We start from the raw sequence: 21,118 nt of genomic DNA on the forward strand, positions 1-21,118 counted from the left end.
ACTTCTGCATGTATAAAAGTCGAAAAGACTATAAACGGAATGCTAGAGAGTAGATGAGAGATAAGAGAGTGGTGTTGTGCAAAAGTGATAAAATGATTAAAATGAAAATAAGATAAAAATGAAAGAGGAAGAAATGAGAAAGATAATAAAAAATTATTTGGAAGAATGAATAATTATCTCTATATATAGAGAATTTATTACAACTAAATATAAAATAAAAATAGAATAGATGCTCCAATAGAATGAACTTTTGGATATCTTTCTTTATATTATATATATTTTACAAGAGTAATTGGGAGTGCTCTTGCCATATGTCATCCTCATCCGTTCACTTTTCTTATCTTTATTTCTTTGTTTTTTTTCTTGGTAATAAGTTGGATGCTAATTAATTTCATATCCAACGAAATCTATGCTGCAAAAACTACTTCAATGGTGGTGATTGTTGTCGAGGATAAATCAATGGGTGATCGTTTTGTTCATCCTGAGGGACAAAATTTATTAGAAAAATGGTATGTGATGCACGTTGAAGTTGAGGCGTGTGGTATAGGTACAACGTGCTAGGACCAACTTCTTGTTACTTGTGACATTTAAAAATCTCCAAGTGGCCCTGAGGAACCAAGTTCACGTTGGAGAAGCCAAAGATTCTTTTTACTTATAATGATACAAAATGAAATATTAAAACAAGTTTTTAAAAGATATTTTTTAAAATAATATATGTAATTGATTTTAAAAATAAATCATTTTTCCTGTAAGTCAATAAATAAATTAATAATTATATAATTTTTAAAAGTTTTTTTAAAAAAAATTACTGTTAAGATCTAATAGAACTATACCCATGTTCAATTTACTCTACGTCTAATAATCGAAAAGAAGATAAAAAAAAAAGGAAAATAATTATAATTTTATATATAAGATTTATTTTATCAATTTAATTTTTTAAAACTTAAATTGAAAAAAGTTATGCTAGATATAAATTTTAAATATACAAATTCTATATAAATTTTTTTGTAAAAACGTGAGTCATATTAATAAATAATAATTTTTTTTTATTTTTTAAAATGAGATCCACTGAATTATATAAAATTTATCTATTTAAAATTTATATAAATTATTTCTCAATTTAAAATTTTAAGTTAGTAATATTATACGAGAAAGTAAATTTGTTTTAAGCGTTGCCATTTTTCTTTTGTTTTATATTGAGAGGGTTTTGTGGCACGAGAGTGGCCAACAGGGAAGCAGATGTCGGGGAAGAAGACAAAGACATGTGGCGTTGCCGCGTTGGCTTGGGATTCGGTAAATTACTAAATTCATCCGTTCGCCATTTGCTCACCAGCACTCCACAGCAATGAGTCTTCTTCTCGCCGCCGGTCAGCCCTTCTCTTTGTGCCCGTGCGGTTCGGTTCGGAAGGAAATCTACAGTAGAGGCGGAGTAAGAAGATTGGTTCGAACCCGAGCAGCTTTGGTGGAGGCGACGCCAAGAACAGTGCCTGCGCTGAGAGATGGGGCTGGGAATGGGGCCGCCTCCGGGCTGGTCTTTCGAGGGAACCGAGCGGAGGATCTGCAGGCCGAGGCAAAGGCCATGGCTCGTGCCGTCAATGCCTCCGTCTATAGTCCCGAGCTTCTTGCCCTCAAATACGGCTCTCGCCCTTTCAAGGTTGTTCTTGTTCCGTGTTTCTTTTTCGATTTCGCCAGTAAAGGTTATCTGATTGATTCTTCGTTTTCACTGTGGTTAGGTACTGCGGAGGACTCTGCAAATTTTCATTGCGCTTGGTTCGTTCGGCTTAAAACTGTTGGTCGACGAAAGGAATGGCCAGCTCGATCTGAATAAGAGAATTAGGGCCGTGGAGCTGAGAAGAATCTTCACCCGACTGGGCCCTACTTTTGTCAAACTCGGTCAGGGTTTGTCGACCAGGCCCGACCTCTGCCCGCCCGAGTATCTTGAGGAGCTCTCTGAACTTCAGGTATAGTCTTCTTCCTTATCCAATATATCCGTCTCCCTACAATACTTTCCCTGCAATAACCTGCTTCTCTTTCCTTGTTTTTCGTATCATTGTTGTTGTTGTTATTTTGGTGTTTGGAAAGGAGACCAAGGTGTTGGGCTGTTGGTTTTGCTACTATCACGTCACAAGTTTTGTTATTCTCTCTTTCATCTAGGGGCTCAAAAAATTCACGACATCAACAGTGGTGTTGGTTGGTTCTATTAGGTGGTTAGCTCAAATGCGGATATGCATCGACCTTAATATCTTGATGTAACGCCATTGAGTCCAAGTCTTGAAATGATTCATTTTTTTGTTATGAAATCGTATGTCATGGTTTCTCGTCCACAACTACAAGCATATATGCAGAGCTTTGTTTCAGATGCTAAGACAAATATCACTCTCATTGTGATTGAGCAGGATGCTTTACCAACATTCCCAGATGATGAGGCATTTTCGTGCATCGAGAGGGAGCTGGGATTACCACTTGAATCCATATTCTCATCCATATCTCCATCTCCAATTGCGGCTGCAAGTTTAGGTCAAGTTTATAAAGCCCAACTGAAGTATTCTGGGCATGTTGTTGCGGTAAAGGTGCAACGCCCTGGTATTGAAGAAGCTATCGGACTTGATTTCTACCTGATAAGAGCTCTAGGATTTCTAATCAATAAATATGTTGACATAATCTCCAGTGATGTTGTTGCGCTTATTGATGAATTTGCACGCAGAGTTTATCAAGAGCTCAACTATGTACAGGTTAGTTTTCTTAACAATATTTCTGCACTACAAAAAGCATGCATGCTGTCGGAATTGGGGCATCATGTCACTTAAGCCTTAAATATCGTACTTGTACGAGATTCTTTGGGGTTTGAATGTTAATTTGACAGGTCCCTGCAGGAGGGGCAGAATGCAAGGAGGTTTAAGAAATTGTATGCAGACAAGGAAGATGTCCTTGTCCCAGATATTTTCTGGAATTACACCAGTGGCAAAGTATTGACAATGGAGTGGGTTGATGGAGTCAAATTAAATGAGCAAGAGGCCATTGAGAGACAAGGGTTGAGGGTTTTGGATGTGGTGAACACCGGTATACAATGCAGCCTCAGACAGCTGCTTGAATATGGTTATTTTCATGCAGATCCTCATCCTGGTAATCTCTTAGCAACACCTGATGGAAAGCTTGCTTTTCTTGACTTTGGAATGATGAGTGAGACTCCAGAAGCAGCAAGATCTGCTATCATCGGTCATGTTGTTCACATGGTCAATCGAGATTATGAAGCTATGGCTCGTGATTACTATGCTCTTGATTTCTTGTCACCTGATGTAGACGTTTCTCCAATTGTGCCGGCACTTCGAGACTTCTTTGACGGTGCACTTAATTCAACTGTGAGTGAACTAAACTTCAAAACAATAGTGGATGGTCTGGGTGCTGTTCTATATCAATATCCATTTAATGGTGAGTCAATATGGTTGTTATGAATGATTTTCAAGTAGTAATCTGCAAGCTTCTTTTCATCTGTATGATTACAGCAGATTTGGGAAATGGTCCCTGATTGGTTGTTAAGTAGCTAATTAATGTGGTGGATCTTGCAACTGAATTGGGAGTGATTTAGTTGTTATTTATATTTGTATGAAGGGTTATATGTAGTGGGTCTGTGCTCCATTATGTTGATTCCTTGGCCTTGACTATAATTGTTATAAAAAAAAGTACAAGATTGATTTCTTTGAGTTCAGAATCTATCTTCTGCAATCCCAGAATGTTATAGCTGTACAGCCGTAAAGAACTTGAAGCTTTCCTCACTACTTTTTTGCTGTTTTGATGGCTTGGCTTATTAATGCAGTTCCAGCATATTATGCATTGATATTGAGGTCACTTACTGTACTGGAAGGTTTAGCACTTTACGCTGATCCCAATTTCAAGGTGCTGGCAGCATCATATCCGTACTTTGCTAAAAGGCTTCTAACAGATCCTAACCCATATCTCAGAGATGCTCTTGTTGAGCTGCTTTTCAAGGATGGGAAATTTAGGTATGGCTTTTGTTCCTATATTATGTTTATACTTCTTCTTGTTTGAGTTGGATACTGTATGGTGTTAAAGATTCCCACTTGAAGAATAGCTTATTTTTTTCTTCATTGCAGGTGGAACAGACTTGAAAATCTACTGGAACAGGGAAGAAAAGATAGAGACTTTACTGCAAAAGAGGCTTTGCAACCAGTGTTGAAGCTATTGTTGGGTCCTGATGGTGAAGAGCTACGGGGTTTAGTTACTAAAGAGGCTATCCGTGTTACTGAAGCTTTTGCTTTAGGCACAGTAATTGATACATACAATTCTATCCCTGATCTTCCGAGGAGTCTAATATTTAATGGCAATGCAACTGGACCTCTAATGATGAGTAACGTCGAAAAGGAAAGCATGATAGGACTTCGAGATCAAGTTTCAAGGATCTGGGGACTTCTGCAATCCTCGGAACAGTTTGATCCAGCTGTTTTGCAGCCTATTTTACTGGTAAGAACCATTGTTTGCTGCATGATTATCTTTTTCTTTATCCTTTCTAGGTTTGGGAGGGTATGATATTGAGAAATAATTGCATCATAAGTATCAGAACGGCTGAAAAAGGGTGATACTCGCTCTAGAACACACTAATGATAGAAGATAACAAATCCCAATATTTTGGAGCTTCCACAATTAAATGTAAGATACAAAGCAATTCCTATCACTTATATCTGGTGAGATAAATAGTTCTCTATTTGTATTACCGTAAACCTCTTCGTGCTATTTGTTAGCTTTGTCCTCAGCAGAGTCTCCAGGTTTCAATTGTCTTCCATTGTGAAATTTATTCAGTAAATTGAAAGATCTAATATGGAAAGGAAATAAAGAATGCACAACGCCAATGATGTATTGAAATCACAGAGAAAAAAAATGATACTTGCTTTAATAAAAAATTATTTTACTTGAGAGAGTTCAACTTATTTATATTTGTTTCTAAGGGTAATTGTTGAAAAATACATGAGTAGGTCCTTCAACAACCCGAAGCACGCAGTCTAGGTGGGCGTATTATTGGTGGGATCACTCAACGTCTTGCCGCTCGCTTACTGCAACAAGTACTCCGAGTTCCAGCAGCTGGTTCTGCTCCAACCTTGTGATAATGGCAACTGTTTTTGGGTAAGCTAGAAGATGTGCCTTGTAAATTTCTTGTCAACAGTGATTTGAAAAAAAAAATGCTTACTGTAATCTTCTTCCCCTACATTTTCATCGATTGTTAAAATGAAAAAGGCAGAACTAAATCACTTTTGGAATATATACATGTATATTGGATTTAACAGAGAAGTCGTCCAGATTTCTTTTAAATTGTGAACGAATTCCATGGTTTCCCCAACGATCGATCAGTTTTTTTTTTTTTTTTTTTGTGCTCCGAAATTTTTCATGTTTGCAACATATCCATTGCAGTTACTCAAAAAGAATTTGTACATTAGACAGTAACTACAGTTTAGTCATTTCATTGCTTATATTGGATAACTAGTTACTAAAATTATTTTATATTAACATTTAAACAAGTTTCAGTTAAAAATATGCTTAAAAAGGCTAAAGAATTGTCTTGATTGGCATGATGTGGATGATAGAGCATGTCCTATGCCAAATTCGCAATCTTCAATTCTGACCAGAAATTACATTACAATTGAGGAGATAAATAAATGTATGAAAAATGCTTATATGACTTAAATGTGTTCACCAAATATGTTCACTCATATTATAAATTTTTTCTTTCTTAATGATTAAATAAGTGATTATTAATAAATTTGTATTTTTTTTAATAGTTAAGAATGTTTGAAAAATGCTTAAAAGAAAAAGATCGTGCTTTTAACAAACCAGGTTACCCATACCCGGTCCACCCAGCCCTGTTCTAAGTTTTACATTAATTTTTTTAGAAAGTAAAAAAATATCCTACCCTTGTCGATATGAATATATAGAGGCATGTTTATAAGCTAATAAACTGGATTAGTTTTAAATGAATTCGATATATCATTTAAAACTATCTTAGCCCTAAACTGAATTAAAAACTGGATTATATTTTTAAGCTCTCTCATGAGATAATTTTAAATGAATTGAATAAAATATTATTTTTTAATATTATTATTATTTTAAAATTTAAAAAAATTGAATTATTTATTATATTTTATATGAAAATTTAAAAAAATTACAATAATAAGATAAGATGAAACACTTTTACTATCCAAATTAAGCCTTAATGTCTAGAGCATGCCATTTCTATGTCGGCGGATTTGGCAAGTTTTGGCACTTTGCTAAGGAGTAATATCAAGCGAATCTTTACTTGATCATTAGCTGAATAATTATTTGAGAGACCATCTAATTAAGTTAATTTACAATCAAGTTTCTTCACAAATATTTTCATATCCTCTAAGTTAAATAACATTATTAATACCAGAAACAGGATGAGTCAACAAATGTAAAGGTGTATAACGCTATTCTTAAATAATCTGTTTTTTTAAACAAACCGCACAAGCTCAAGCAAGTAACATGAAGGCATAAAGCATGTAACAGTTTTAAACAATAATTACAAATGATACATCAACCTGAAATTAAATCATGAGAGCCATTTCTCAAATCTGATGTTGGTTCATCTCTTAATTAAAACAGTTTTGAATCATATCCTCCACTCATATTGTCCCAAGTAACACAGTCAGCAGGCACCACGAAATGAAACTTGACGGGGTAAAGGAGTACAGGAGGGGAAAAAAAAAAAAAAAAGTGGCAGAAAGTGGCACCAGGTCACACATACCTTCCTTATTTGTGCTGGGAGGAATGGCCTCCTGACATATTGCAGCAGGGACGTTGGGCACATTAGCAGGTCTACTCCATCTTGGTGTCCATCCACCCTACGACTATAGTGGCAATGTGTCGATCATGGTTCTATAATCTATATAACTATTTACCACATGGACGGAGTTATCCCCTTTTCTGTAGTAAAGTGGTCATTTCACCAAGTTCAATATAGCTTTCTGGCTTTTATGTGCCAGCATCATGTAAAGCTTGACAAGCTCCTCCTTAATCATGAAAAGTACAGAAGCTCCAAAAACACTCTGCACTATCTTGGTGCTCATTCCCTTGTAAAAGGCAGGCAAGCCTTCATAGCGGATCATTTTAATGATCGCATCAAGAGTACCTGTGCGGCAAAGATACTGGATACTGGTTAAAACTTTGCACATCAATGAAATTGATTGTTTGATTAAATTAAAATTCAGAGAAAAGTAGAAACAGAATATTTCTTGGAGTTGAAACAACTCAGAAGGATAACTCATCAGTTAAATTCTCTCACTCTCTATATTAGGACAGAAGTAACTACAAGGTGTAAAGTGAACACAAAAGAAGGAACTCAGTGGAATCCAATGAAACAGGAAAGAAATTTGCAAATAATACAAACAGAAGAAATATCTAATTAGCATATGGGCTAGTCAGCAATGTAAGGGTAGATAAGGTTTTCGTGTGTCTAATAGACCCATGTTGAAGACTAGGTTCAAAGCTTGGAGATGAAACTGACGCTCTCATTTCAATGACCAAATGGTATTTATACAGCTATTCTGATAAAATTAGGGGCATCTTTGGAATTAAAGGAATTCTTATCAAGGCTTCAACAGAACATCTAATTTCTGGGGTAGTTCAACGGAGGAGCACAACTGTCATGACTTGCTGATCTTGAGGAAAATAAATTTTCATAAAAGTAAACAAGAATGTTCTCATGATACTATTATTACTAAAACCCTAGAGGAGATCATTCTAATTTATAACCCCCTATCCTTAAAAAAAGGTAGTCACAAGAAACAGCACAATGATTTGGCATAACCTCTATTTTGACTCACAAGAGGGAGGAGGGAGAGGGGTGTATCTGATAATCTGAATCTTTCCAACAAGGCATAAGACTAGACATCACGTGAGAAGAAGCCAAAACAAAGTAACTGACAAAACTAGAATTGATTGTCAGATTCAAAGGATCTTATTTCTGTTCTGCATAGTTGCTTGCGGAGTATATTTTTACACAGGCATCAAACTAAACTATTAGGCCAATTTTGTACAATCCATTTATTGACTAGGATAGGCAATGATGGTCCAAACGACTTGCTGATGCAAGCACGAGGAGAAATGCTTGATTCAACAAACAAATTGGGAAAGAAATTTGTAAGATTCTAAGTGACCCAATGTCCAAGAAAAGAAAAGAAAAACCCAATTTTATGCAAAAATTAAAGACAAAATTGACTTGCCTTGCCTCTCCTCTTCCAGATTTAAACCCAACTGACCAATACATGATATAGGGAATGCACCAGAGTATATATACACACAAACTGATAATATGAAAAATCGAAGTCACCCGGTTTTCATTTTCATTCTAACATCTCTGGCAAAATTTGAAAATAAGTTTACTACCTGACAAGAATCACAATCCATCATTCAAGTTGGCATATTGTTTTATGAGGTCCAGGCTAACAAATGCAAATGTTACGAGGATAATAATGAGGATGAGAATAAAATACTGATAAATTTTAGAAAACTGAAAACCTGAGTATCTTAACGAGATATTCCCACCAATCTCCTGCTTTGCTTGCAGCCTTGACTGTATAGGCATTCAAAGTGAAAAAATCAAGATGCAGCTTCAAAAAGAACATATAGTCTGGCAAAAGCATACTAAGTTGGATGCAAAGAAATCACTCGATCAAAGAGCTTAACATATGGATTCATCTTTTGATAGACAATCCAAATTGACAGGTAAGAGCACGAGTAGTGGCCTAGATAAAGTTTGGCCAAATTTTGACTAGGAAATTCACTTTTATAAATTTAGCTAACCACTTTTCAACAACACCAAATAACAAACTCTCCAAATCTATCACTATTATATTAAAATATTGATTTTGATATTTTCATTTATTTTAATTCTAATTGTAATTGGAATATTTATTCATTATTAAAAAAATATACATTAATTTTCTAGCGTTTATATTGTTCCAACAAATATAATTTTTTAACAGTTTTTTTTTTTTTTACAACATTCATATTCTTCCAATGGATATATTTTTCCACTATATTTCTCTAATGGCTATATTTCTCCAACGGTTATATTCTTCCACTATAAAACATAACATTTCCTCAAATCTTTTTTTTTTTTTTTTCATTTTCTCCCAATGGATCATTTGCTTTTTCACAAAATGGCACTTATCAATTCAGATTCAAAACACAGTGTAAATTTACTAGAAAAAAGAAGGCAAGAGTAAAGGACCCAGTGTAGGTGGAGGTACAGCTCAAGCGTATTGCAAGGGTACAAAAGGATATCTTCAAACCTACAAGCAAGATCTAAGAAATGTGATGGCACCATTTCTGGAGTTTTTGTGTGCTTTGGCGCACGATGAATACAAGCGGGAAGGAATATTTTATGACCAAAATATGATTTGGCCAGCAACTTGGGCTGGCCAGATTTGGCCAGTGAGTTTGCTGTTGGTTAAAAATACTGTATATTTGTTGAGTTTGATGTACATATAATTTATGCAACTTAGCTAAACTTTTGCCAAAATTTGACTATAGCTATTTCACTACTAGTGCTCTAAGTACTACAAATTAAACAAGAACACTGAACATATTGAGAGTTCTTAACCAATATGATATAAGACGATAAGATAGAGAAGTCAGTCTCTTCACTTGAGCAAACTGTTTATGAAGCATTTTTTTTCTTTTTCCACTCAACAGAGTAAGAAAGTAGGCTAGAATTTACTTACCTTGACAACTAACAAGGGATATGTTGCAAGAGTTGCACCCAGCTTTGCCACGGCCCCCGATAGAAAAACCTTTTTCACAAGAGAATTAAAAAAATTGGGGGGGAGAGAGAGATAAAAAGAAAGAAAGAGATTTAGGACTGTCCACAGAAAATCATGAAATTCTTGTTGCCATTAAAAATGTCAGAAAACTAGCAAAAGATTGTAAGTGTTTTCCGACTATCATTTGAAAGGGATCTTATACCTCCAAAGAAGTTATGTTTTTTGATCCCTGCTTGTTTGCAGCACGCTTTCTCCTTAGATGCTTTAACAAGCTTTCATAAATCGTGAATTGAATTGAAGGATTGCACACCTGGGAATGGGATTACTTGATTATGCCAGAAGTAATTCAATCATGCATGACAAGTTGATTCAATTATCAATAAAGGCTAACCATTATAAGTGTTGGAACAATTCCTTTCCAGAATCCAGCAATTCCTGCTTCATTGTAAACCTCGCGTGCCTGCCCAGCAATGCATGCACATGGACTGGTGATGAGAAGCAAATACATAAATCACAAAAAATCAAAAGCACTAAAACAATGAGGACAGGTTAAACAAGATGTTAAGAATTTGGAGTTTACAGCTTAAATAAATGGCAGACATGAGAGAGAGAGAGATTCCTCTTCACTAGAAACACAGTCCTAAACAAAATATCTAACCAACACTTCATTTGTTATCATCATATTTCTCAAATTATAAATGGAGAAGAATTATCACATGCCACTTACGCTAAATGAATTTCATATTTAAAATGTTCTCCAGGACATTTTCATGTCAAAGATATGGTTGATGGCAAGCTGACAACATTATGGTTTATGAGACATCAACATATTCATTTTATTCCACCGGATATTTACTTCAAATTTGTTTAAACTGTCTTCACCATATCATGCAATTTAATTAGTCAACATCAGTATCAGTTCATGATAACCACATTTCAATTTTCTTATTGACAGTTACAATCTTCACAGATTAACCATATAAATCTTCTTTGGGAGATATTATTAACTCAACTTTTGGAAATTTAGGCCCTAGCCCACGTTGATGTTAAGTGATAGAGTTAACTGCTCCGCTAAGTCATATGAATATCATTTTTAGATTTTTAAGACCTATTATAAGGCCCAATTAATCACTGGTCAATTTATGTGAACAAAGTTAGAACTCATAGATTTCAGGCTAAGAGCTTGAAACTGACTGTAAAGCTTGTGAGCAAAGCAAGGTTGTCAGATGACTCCATTTCATTGTTGGTACTTTGCAAATTATATTTCAAGATGAAGCTATTATTCCTGTTCACCATAATACTGTGACAAAATCTGCCTACTCATTGGTGAAACTGAAACCAATCCAAAACAAATTACTTCAGCACTGGCAGAGGTAATATTAATTTCCATTTGGCATATTTGAAGTGTGTTCTTAGAGTAGCTCACAATGAATTGATGTAAGAGCAACCATAAATCCAAAACATGAGTTATCTTGCGAGCAAAACCCATAAAAGGGACAAATGGTGAGGAAGAACCAACCGCATGCAGAGTGCCATATGGACGAGGTTTTTCTGAATCAAGTTCAGCCAATTTATCTGACAAAGTTGAATCTACTAAACTTCTTTCAGACGCTTCCCTCAATAGAGCCTCCCTCCTCTCCTCCATAATCTTTCTTTCAGCTTGAGTGTGTGTCTAAACAATATTGGGGGGGGGGGGAGAGAGAGAGAGAGAGAGAGAACCCGGAATCAGCCATTATCGCTTTGTAAAGAATTAAAATGCTTATAGGGAAGGAATACATAATTTTCAATTGAAGCATCTAAAGGTTTAATGAAATACTCCCTATATCCATCATTATGTATAAATGTGTACATTCATATGCATCTCTACGCATGCATAGGTGTGTTAGTATGCGTGTTTCAGTGTCTTGTGTGTCTATGATGTGTTTGCACACGTGTTTCTTTGACTTGTGTAAGAAGGGCCTTGTATATGCAAAAATAAATAAATAAATACAATGAACAAACGAGGTTTCCATGATTCAAACAGAAGATCTATGGGTTGAACAGGCTATATGACACACACACACTGACTCAGGGAAAAGCTAGCCACATCTGTCATCTATGCCATTACCACAGAAAAAAAACAGTCAATTTGAAGCTTCCCTAGATTCAATTATGAATCCCGGTTTCATTCAAAAATCACTTGCACTTAAAAAAGATTGACTGTGGTGCCATTAGTCATGGATCACTGAACTGAGAAAAAAACATCAGTAAGCATTTCTTTCAGCCATCCATCACATTGCAAAGATGCAGACATATTCTGTTTCTTTCAGAAGTAAGGTAACAATAAAACAATGAAAAATATATGCAAATAGTTATCAACAGCATAACCATACTATTAAATTGCTCGTATATAATTTTTATTACTAATTGACACATACAGTAATAGAGTTAGATTTTTGAGAAACTAAATGCAAACCCCTTCAATAAGGATTTAACTAAAAGCATTAGAAACTGAAAAGAAGCAAAGTGTACACTCAAAAATGCAAAGGCACCTGCATACGAGTCACAAGAACCCATATAGGATTTGTGAACAGCACGTTTAAGGAGCTGCAAGATAAGACATTTTCAGAAGTTATTACTCAAAAGTAAAACTGATTCATAATAAATAAGGAGGGGACTACATCTACCTGTTCACACTAAATCCTGACTTCAACTATCACTCATGTGATAGCCAGACAAGGACTGATTAACCCCCAGCCATGGCTCAACAAAGCTTTCATATGAACCTCCAAAGTCCCTCAACATGTAATTACTATGAAAATAAAGTAATGTTTGAGGCTAACATAGAATGGATTCTTTACCCAGCAATAGCTGCAACAACAAGCCAAGAGAGCATGCCAACAGTACCATCGCCACGTCCTTCGTCTCTACGAGCAGCTGCGATGGCCTCTGCCCTGTTTTTGAAGACCTGATAAAAATAGTAATAAACCCCCTGGCAGTACAAAAAGCCAAAAAGGAAGCAGTTAGATATAGGCAGAAGAATCTAGTGTCAGAGACAACCTGATTAGCTAATGGACATAGATACCACTTAGAAGTGCTGATAAAGGTATGAGTAGGTCAACCACAATGCTTCTTTTGCATGGTCCGGGATATGGTACAATGAGGAAATACAAAGGAAGAAGGGCGTTTTCTTTCTCTTTTGTGTCAACACTATTCATGTGGATGAAGACATACATGCAAGGCCTGAAAACCAGACAGACATGATAATACTGGTCAATGGCAATACCCTTCTGGACAAGGATTTAGTCATTGTAACCACTGTCATGTCATCGATATATTGTTTTATGATGCTCTAGACTTGTCATTTGAACCAATCGATGAGGCGCATACGTAATTCTAGCAATATATCATCTTCCCAACTAAAACTTAACAGGGGATTTTGTCATTTATGCATTCCTTTCTATGGTATTTATAAATAAATGAGTAAAAGGCCATAAAACAAAGATAAAATATAGTAATCGATTAAAAAAAAATAAAATCAAATTGAGTAAGTAAAGGAAAGAATAATGAGCCAACTTGCGAAGCAGCAGTTCCGAGCAGAGACGGCTTAAGACCACTATAAAGTCCTCCCCAACCTTCGGTTCTTATGACCTGATATCCATCCAACCAAAAAAAAATTGGGGAAACTTTCGTCCGTTTGTTCGAAAGAAAGAATGAAAGAAAAATGAAAAAAGAAAACAGAAAAGAAACCTGGATGATTTGAAGAAGAGTGTTAGTGGGACGAGCAACTTCATGGCGTTTGGAAGTGGGCAAACTCCCATCGGAATTGCGTAAGCCTTTCTTGGCTACTCTCTCAGTTTGTTGACGCGTATTCACCTGCAAGCAAACAGGATCACATCCTTCAGACGAGCTGAGAATCGAATTCCAAAGAAACAAAAAAAGGAAGAACGGCGAGAACTACAACGGTGCAGAACAAGAGGGGGGTAGGAGAGTGGGATCTGGTACCGTTTGGAGGGGATAAGTAATGATCTGAGCGATGATTCCACCTCCAGCTCCGGCAAACCCATTCGCCACTGCGTTCGACATCGCTCAATTATTCTCTAAAAATCAGTCTCTGCTCCCAAAAACTTGGAGCCCTGCTTCATAAAACCTACCTATGCGGTATCGGTACTTGTCATATCCATTTCCTAACGTTCACTTCTTTTATTTTCTTTGTCCGCATAGTTAAAAGGCATAAGCAGCTGAGTGACTTTGGCGGTAACTATCGTAAGTTTTGAGTTTGGAAAAAAACACTTAGGTTGCGTTTGGTTATTAAATTACTCTCAACTCATCTCAACTCATTATTATAATTTTTTTAAATCTTAACATAAAATATAATAAATAATTTAATTTTTTTAAATCTCAAAATAATAATAATATTAAAAATAATATTTTATCAATATTTTATCATCTCAACTCAACTCACTTCAACATTTAAGTGCATTACTTTTTTTATATTTTCTTTTCAAATTTTATGTATTTTATTAGATAAAAATAATCTTTGTTGTTTATTTCAATGCCTTATCTTCCCTAAATATAAATCTCTCTCTAAAAATCTAGTTCACAATTAAGTTTTCGACATGAGAAATATTTCAACCACAAAATAATTATATAAAAATAATCTCACAAACTAATATAGTTTATTATCATTTATTAAATTGTAAAGTTACTTTTACTATAAAATAGATTTGATGAATCACATAATGACACGTCAATTTATAGAATTAATTGTGTAATCCCTTTTATAGTTGTAGCATTACTCTTTGGACATAGAGCAGTGCTACTCTACCGCTCAGAGTGCACAGCTCAAACTTACTGCTAAGTTAAAAATATTTTTTATTTTCTTTTTAATTTTTTTATTCAGATTTTTTTATCATTTTAAAATATTTTTAAAAAATATAAATATATATATAAATACACTAACAACGACTTCTTTAATTATTAAGCAAATAAAAAAATTTAAAATACATAAAATATTAAAATGAGTGAACAAATTAAGTGGACAAAATAACATTTTTCTTAGACAGACGCCAGTCCAAGTGACATAAATTTATCTATTTTTGTCCGATCAAAGCTCATCTTTGTTACGCCCTCTCTCTCTCTTATTCCTTTACATATCCAACTTTCATCTATCTTATGAGTTGTACACCTACGCTCATTTTATCCCCAATAGTTTTGAACCCGAGATGTTAATGCATAGTATAAATTGCAATTTTTTAAATATTGGGGTGTAATATATGGAGTTTGATAATTTAAAATATAAAGTGTAAAATGTGTAATAATTAGTACGGTATATTTTATTATGATTTTTTGGTTTTTTTTTTCTCTGAGCATTAGTAATGACTTATGCATATTTATATTCATATTTATATTTTCATAATATATCTTCACGTTGGTCTGCATTGAATTATGCATATTCAAAATTTTTCATAACTATGAACAGCATTTCTTCAAAATTTAAAGAAATATTTATCTCCAAACATTATTTTTATTATTTTTTCTCTCTCCTACATAATTCTCGAATATTTTTCGCTCATTGCTCTCTCTTTCTCTTCGACTCCAAAGGCATCTCTCTCTCCTTGCTCTCTCTTCGACAAAGGCATATCAGCCCTATGAAGTGAAAAACTTTGACCTTTTAATTGAAAATACTTGCTGTTATTTTAAGAACCTAAGAATTAAATCCTAAAGCTACTACTACCTTGCAAAATCAAGAGGTTACAGATCGAAAAACAAGACTTTAATGGAACTTACAGGCTGATGAAAATTTAAATCATTAAAAGTAAGGGACGTGCTACGTTCACCGCTCCGAACTCATGTTGGGAGCTACTGTTAGGCAAATTGTGTTTTTTTTTTTTTTTACATGTATTTTTTAACATTTTTAAAATATTTTTTAAAAAATAAAAAAATCATAATATTATTAAAAATAAATTTTCTTATCACTAAGTAAAAACAAAATTTAAAAAAAAAAACACACAACGGTAGAATAGAACAATAAAAAAGCAATAAGAATAGTATTTTTCTTAATAATAATTAGATGGCAAAATGTACCTACCTGGACACAAAATTAAAAATAAATAAAATAATAAATATTTTATTATTATTTAATTCAAAAATATATAATTCAATATAAATTTTTTTTTTTACATACAAAATTAATCTTTAAAATATATAATTTTATATATGAAGATGCATAGGTTACTACAAATACACTGCTAACTGGACATCATTTTAATTTTAGAACTTCGAATTAATCATTGGCTAGGCATAGTTGTCTTCTATGTCATATCTTGGGGAGTACTGCATTTGCAGGCTCTACAATGTCGGACGGTCCCATGCACTTAGGTTGCAATTCCCGTTGCCAGGTCCAAGAAATCCTTAGAAAAAGTACGTACTTTCAACCAACAAAAAACCACCACCTCGTAGACGGCGGTCAATGTCAATTGTCAACGAGTACAAACAAGGTCACCCGGGTCATGTAGTTACGCGTAGAGTAACGCCGTTAGGAACGTCTTACGCGACTTCTAAACAGTAACTTATATTTGAATTTTTTTGAAAACCAATTTTAAATATATATATATATATATATATATAAAAGTAGTAATGAAATGAAGACGGACAATTTAAAATATATATATAATTTAAAATTTTGAAAAATTAAAAACTACTTTCAGATTTTTATGCTAGAACTATGTCGAGATTAATCGTGAGATGTATCATGTAATCCCAATAAAAACCCAAATTTTCAAGAAAATAATGAAATTAGAAAATCATATCGTTTTTGAAGGAAGAAAAACCACATCAAACCTTTTGAAATAACATTTTATTAAAGTAAAATGATATAGTATACCTATCATTAGTATTGATCTTGTTTTTTATTTTTTAAGGATTTGTGTTTGTTTATTTTTTAGTATTGTATTTTTTATTTTATTTTTTGTAAAGAAAATACATAAAAATGCTTTAATAAAAGAAAAAAACATATCAAACCTTTCGAAAGATCATTTTATGAAAGGAATGTACCGATTGTGTTCTTTTTAGGATTTGTATTTGTTTAATTTTTAGTATTGTGTTTATTTTTATTTGTATACAAATATACATAAAAAATGTTTTAACAGATAAAATAAAAAATTTACGTTAGTATCGAATTTGTTACCTTTTATCGGTGGCTCCAGCACCACCCTTTACGAAAAATCTCCAGCAAATCATTCAAATAAAACAAGTACAGATCATATAAGAGTAATAGCATTTTAGAAAAATTACAATAAAAAATGATACACATATAATTATTTTCACAATTCTTTATATACATATGTTTTAAATTATAGATATTTTTGTAATATAACTTAAAAAATAATAATAGTGTTTATACAATACTCTAAATTTAGAATATAATTGTGTAAAGAGTTGTACATGTAAAAAAAGTAAATTTCATTATTAAAAAAAATATAAAAATTTTATATGCAGTTACTTTTACGTACTCATTATCCACTCTACTAATGTGATTGGTTGTGTCACTTTTTTTAATATAAAATAATTATTTTGACCAATCACATTAGTGGAGTGCGTAAGAAATATGCAAAAATGACTGTAAGTAGCAAAACTAAAAAAATTATCACAGGGTGTTACTCAAAAGGAATGCACGAGACTTGCATGACCTATGACTATAAATACAAATATTATAATGCATATTACTTTGATAGATAAATTATATTTATAGTCCTAGATCGTGCAAGCATTTCATACTCTATTTGAAAATAGTGGATAAATATAAAATTCACATAAAAAAATCATTTTTTAATGGTCTTAACATGTGCATAGTATAATCGTATAAATATACATAATGTAAAGTACAAACATGTAGCCAATATAAATCCAACTCCCTTGCTGAAAAAATGATATAAATCCAATTAGCTGAATTAATGTGCAATGCAATGTATTTAGCATACAATAACATCTAAGTAAATTACCTAAACTCCTATCAAACTACCATCCAATTTATAAGCTGTCTCTCTCTCTCTCACAAAAAAAAAAAAAAAAATCAAGGGTTCCATCTATGATTTTTGCCAGAGGGGGAGGAGGTATTGACTTCTTCCTCCTCCTCCATGTCTTTTCATTTTCTCCCATTTATCCACTTTGTCTATCAATATTTATTTTACTTAGTTTTATTTTACTTTATTCAAGGTAAAAAAAGATAGATTTATATTTTTCCGACAACTCTCGAGAGAGAGACACATGTGGCACAAGCAAATTCACGAGTAAAAAATCGTTCAGAGGAAAGTGGTGATTTTTGCAAAAATCATCGGTAGTGGTTCTCATGTGTCCCCCACATCTGCGCATTGTCCTCATGCGCCACCTCTTCTAACAGCTCTTCTTGACATACGCGCCAGATCACCAGACTCGTCACCATCATACCTTCCAAATTTGATTTTTGTGTCTGAATAGAGACAATTGTGTTGCCTACATAGGCCGTCACAGATTTTGAAGTCCATCGGAATTGGTCCAAACTATAATCCGTCCTTTTTGCATCAATATTACTACTTTCTTTTTTTGTTTCTTTACTATTAATTAAAAAAAAAACTGTTCATTTCTCACACGTTTGTCTGTAGAGGTTGAGTCATCCCTTTTTAGGGAAGGTGGGGTTGAGTCTATTTTTAGGCAGATAATATTGTTTCTTGAACGTTTGTTTGTAGAAAGTTACAACAATAGCAAAGACCAGATCAGTCACAAAATGAAATAGTGTAACACCCGGGTCCAGCACCAAACCCAGGCCAAGGCGCGTTCTGTAATTTTTTTTTTTCCAAAGGTTGAGATGTATAGGGAGCCCACTTGAAATATTTTTAACGAGTATTTTGGTTATAGGCCTCGGGCCCATAACTTTGTTTTGGCGAATTATGATTTTTCATTAGTTTTGATAATTAGGTTAAAATCTTTTATGGGCCGAAAAATCTATTGGACGAGTTGGATTATTTTTTTTAGAGATTAATTCGATGCCCAAAACATAGGAAAAAACCCATTTATTAATTTCTTACGCCACCCAAAAATGTGGGCCCAAATATTTAAAGTGGGCCCTACCCGATCATCCCAAAACCCAACCCGTGAGAGCCAACCAACGTTCAGATAGTTTTTAAACCCCCCACCTCACACGACTCCCGTACCCCATGCACATACGTCTCTCCTTCCCTCATTCCTCTAAGGTTTGTTTTTAGTTTTTCATTCGCTTATTTATACTTGCCTAATCTTTTGTGCATGAAGAAAACTCAATAATAGGGTTGTCGTCTCCTTCCCTCATCCTTCACTGTACAGATCAACAACCTCTCAATAGTCAAATTGTTGTCTCGCAAGGCAACCCTCCCACGATGAAGCCACCACCCTTCACAAGCTCCATGCTCAACCACCCAGACTAGGCTCTGTCGCGCCTCTTTCCGTCTCGGTAAGTCTCAGCTGTTCCACCTTTGCTAGTTCTGTTTTGAGTTTTCAAAGCAGGAAGTAGCTACATTGCCTGTAAAGTGAACATAAAATTTTGATGAAAGTACGATTATGCCCTTTGAGTTTTACAAGCCAAAGTCTGAACTTCTATATCTTTAGGTTGGGTGTGAAATTTTCATGGACCTTTGGGTTGCAAAAAATTGGTATAATATTTTTAGTGGGCCTATTCTCACTCTATATTAGTACAAAAATATTTTAAAATTAATATATTAGTCGGATGAACTAAATGGATATATGTATTTGAAAATTTATGATATTTTAGGGCTTTGATTAATTTATATTTTTAGGAAAATAGGTTACCTAGCGTTTCGGGTTAAGTGTTGAAAAATGTGTAAATCTCATATATTTATGAACTGTTGTGAAGAAATTCAAAAAGTTAAGAAGTCCATGCAAGCGAGATTCCTATACTAGCTTTTGCATAAAAATAAAATGGAATTAGGTCAATTTTAAAAAATATGCATGTTTTGTTATAAAAAGAAATTTGGAACAACCTCGGTTATTTGTTATACATTACTCATGAAATTCTGTATAAGAATAAAATATTTTTTAGTATGACTGGTGTAGACATGAGTTATTTTGGCATCCTATTTCTGAACTGTGCAAAAAAGAAAATGAATATTAAATTTTGTGCATAAATTATGTTTTTGTGATCTGATTTTGTTCTGTTCTAAAGATGTTCTCTACTCTGATATGATATGATGTGATTTTTGAAAACCTCTGGTATGATATTTTCTTTATTTTTATGTTCTGTTCTGACCTTACCACGGGTGTAAAACTGTGATCTCTGTTCGGGTTGGTACCAATTTTTTTGTTTTCGGTGCACCCACTTTAGAAGCAAAGTGGTTTTCTGCATGGTATTTCCTGTGTGCACACTCGGAGCTCCGAGAATAATAATGAGAAAACTCACATTTTGTTTTTGCTTAGTTAGCCGTCGGAGTTTGCACAACCCTACCACGAGGGTTAAACATAGTCTTTATTCTGATACGATAAGATGTGATGTAATGTTTCAGTTTATGCTATGCCAAATGAATTTTGATTATGAATATTTTTTAACTTTCACTCAAATATTTTTAATAACATGTTCTAATTCTGCATTCTAAAAATAAAAAAGTATTTTTTTCTGCATTCTAAACTCTATAAATGCTCGTGTTTGCATACTAGTATATGTTCTCTGTTTACTGAGTTGTTAATAACTCACCCCTTACCTCTAAACATTTTCTAGATAATCATGATGGTTTTGCTAGAGAGCATGATGGTTTTGCTAGAGAGCAAGAGTAGACAGTGTTAGAGAAGTTTGATGTTCGTAGAGGAATAAGTGTTCGATGGTACAAATATTTATTTAAGAGTCATAGTTAGTAAATTGATTATTTTTGATTATTTTGATACGATGAGTTAATGATATTTTCAAATCTTTAGGGAGTCTTTAATTTATTTTATTGAGAATTTATTTGTTATCCCCAAATCTTTATGAAGGAACATGGATATTTAGGTTGAACAAATAAATTAGTATTTTATGGAATTTTCTAAATTTTATAGTTGTGATATTGGAGTTGATATTAAGTAATAATATCTAACTCTCTGGACCCCCGAGACCGGGGCATTACAAATAGTGTACTGGTAGAGTTTTAAACACATTATTTTGGTTTATGATGTCATTTTGATATGGAGATATCTCAGAATGTATCCGATTATGAATGTAAATTTCTCTTATGAATGAATGATGACACTTTCCCTAAAAATTTTTTTTTTTATAAGGAATCCAAAACTATCAACTTTTACCACCCCCTTCCAAACAATCAAAAGATTACAATGTACCCTTTTTAGTA

At 33.7% G+C, this 21,118-nt stretch overlaps 2 protein-coding genes across 2 annotated transcripts; one reads left to right on the plus strand and one right to left on the minus strand.

Moving 5' to 3' along the window:
• The first annotated feature begins 1,241 nt into the window (after positions 1–1,241).
• On the plus strand, positions 1,242–5,322 carry LOC109007753 (protein ACTIVITY OF BC1 COMPLEX KINASE 3, chloroplastic). Its single transcript, XM_018987571.2, has 7 exons — positions 1,242–1,654; positions 1,734–1,961; positions 2,397–2,732; positions 2,874–3,429; positions 3,815–4,001; positions 4,113–4,479; positions 4,989–5,322. The coding sequence occupies exons 1-7, from the start codon at positions 1,346–1,348 to the stop codon at positions 5,115–5,117; spliced, it is 2,112 nt and encodes a 703-aa protein (XP_018843116.1). The 5' UTR covers positions 1,242–1,345; the 3' UTR covers positions 5,118–5,322.
• A 1,184-nt stretch (positions 5,323–6,506) lies between these two features.
• Positions 6,507–13,946, minus strand: LOC109007752 (peroxisomal nicotinamide adenine dinucleotide carrier-like). Its single transcript, XM_018987570.2, has 11 exons — positions 13,776–13,946; positions 13,521–13,646; positions 13,347–13,421; positions 12,632–12,762; positions 12,323–12,377; positions 11,311–11,463; positions 10,183–10,251; positions 9,994–10,101; positions 9,753–9,821; positions 8,545–8,599; positions 6,507–7,156 (listed from the first exon to the last, which is right to left on the minus strand). The coding sequence occupies exons 1-11, from the start codon at positions 13,854–13,856 to the stop codon at positions 6,966–6,968; spliced, it is 1,113 nt and encodes a 370-aa protein (XP_018843115.1). The 5' UTR covers positions 13,857–13,946; the 3' UTR covers positions 6,507–6,965.
• Positions 13,947–21,118: the final 7,172 nt, after the last annotated feature.

The sequence above is a fragment of the Juglans regia genome, chromosome 11 (assembly GCF_001411555.2).
Source record: "Juglans regia cultivar Chandler chromosome 11, Walnut 2.0, whole genome shotgun sequence".
NCBI lineage: Eukaryota > Viridiplantae > Streptophyta > Magnoliopsida > Fagales > Juglandaceae > Juglans > Juglans regia.

What these genes read in the sequence shown, in the direction of transcription:
- LOC109007753 (XM_018987571.2), top strand. Translation starts at nt 1,346, where the DNA reads ATGAGTCTTCTTCTCGCCGCCGGTCAGCCCTTCTCTTTGTGCCCGTGC. An exon ending in ACGGCTCTCGCCCTTTCAAG is followed by an intron (nt 1,655 to 1,733) that starts GTTGTTCTTGTT and finishes CACTGTGGTTAG; the next exon opens with GTACTGCGGAGGACTCTGCA. An exon ending in ATATCAATATCCATTTAATG is followed by an intron (nt 3,430 to 3,814) that starts GTGAGTCAATAT and finishes TTATTAATGCAG; the next exon opens with TTCCAGCATATTATGCATTG.
- LOC109007752 (XM_018987570.2), bottom strand. Translation starts at nt 13,856, where the DNA reads ATGTCGAACGCAGTGGCGAATGGGTTTGCCGGAGCTGGAGGTGGAATC. An exon ending in TTCTTGTGACTCGTATGCAG is followed by an intron (nt 11,464 to 12,322) that starts GTGCCTTTGCAT and finishes AATATTGTTTAG; the next exon opens with ACACACACTCAAGCTGAAAG. An exon ending in CATATGGCACTCTGCATGCG is followed by an intron (nt 10,252 to 11,310) that starts GTTGGTTCTTCC and finishes ATTGCTGGGCAG; the next exon opens with GCACGCGAGGTTTACAATGA.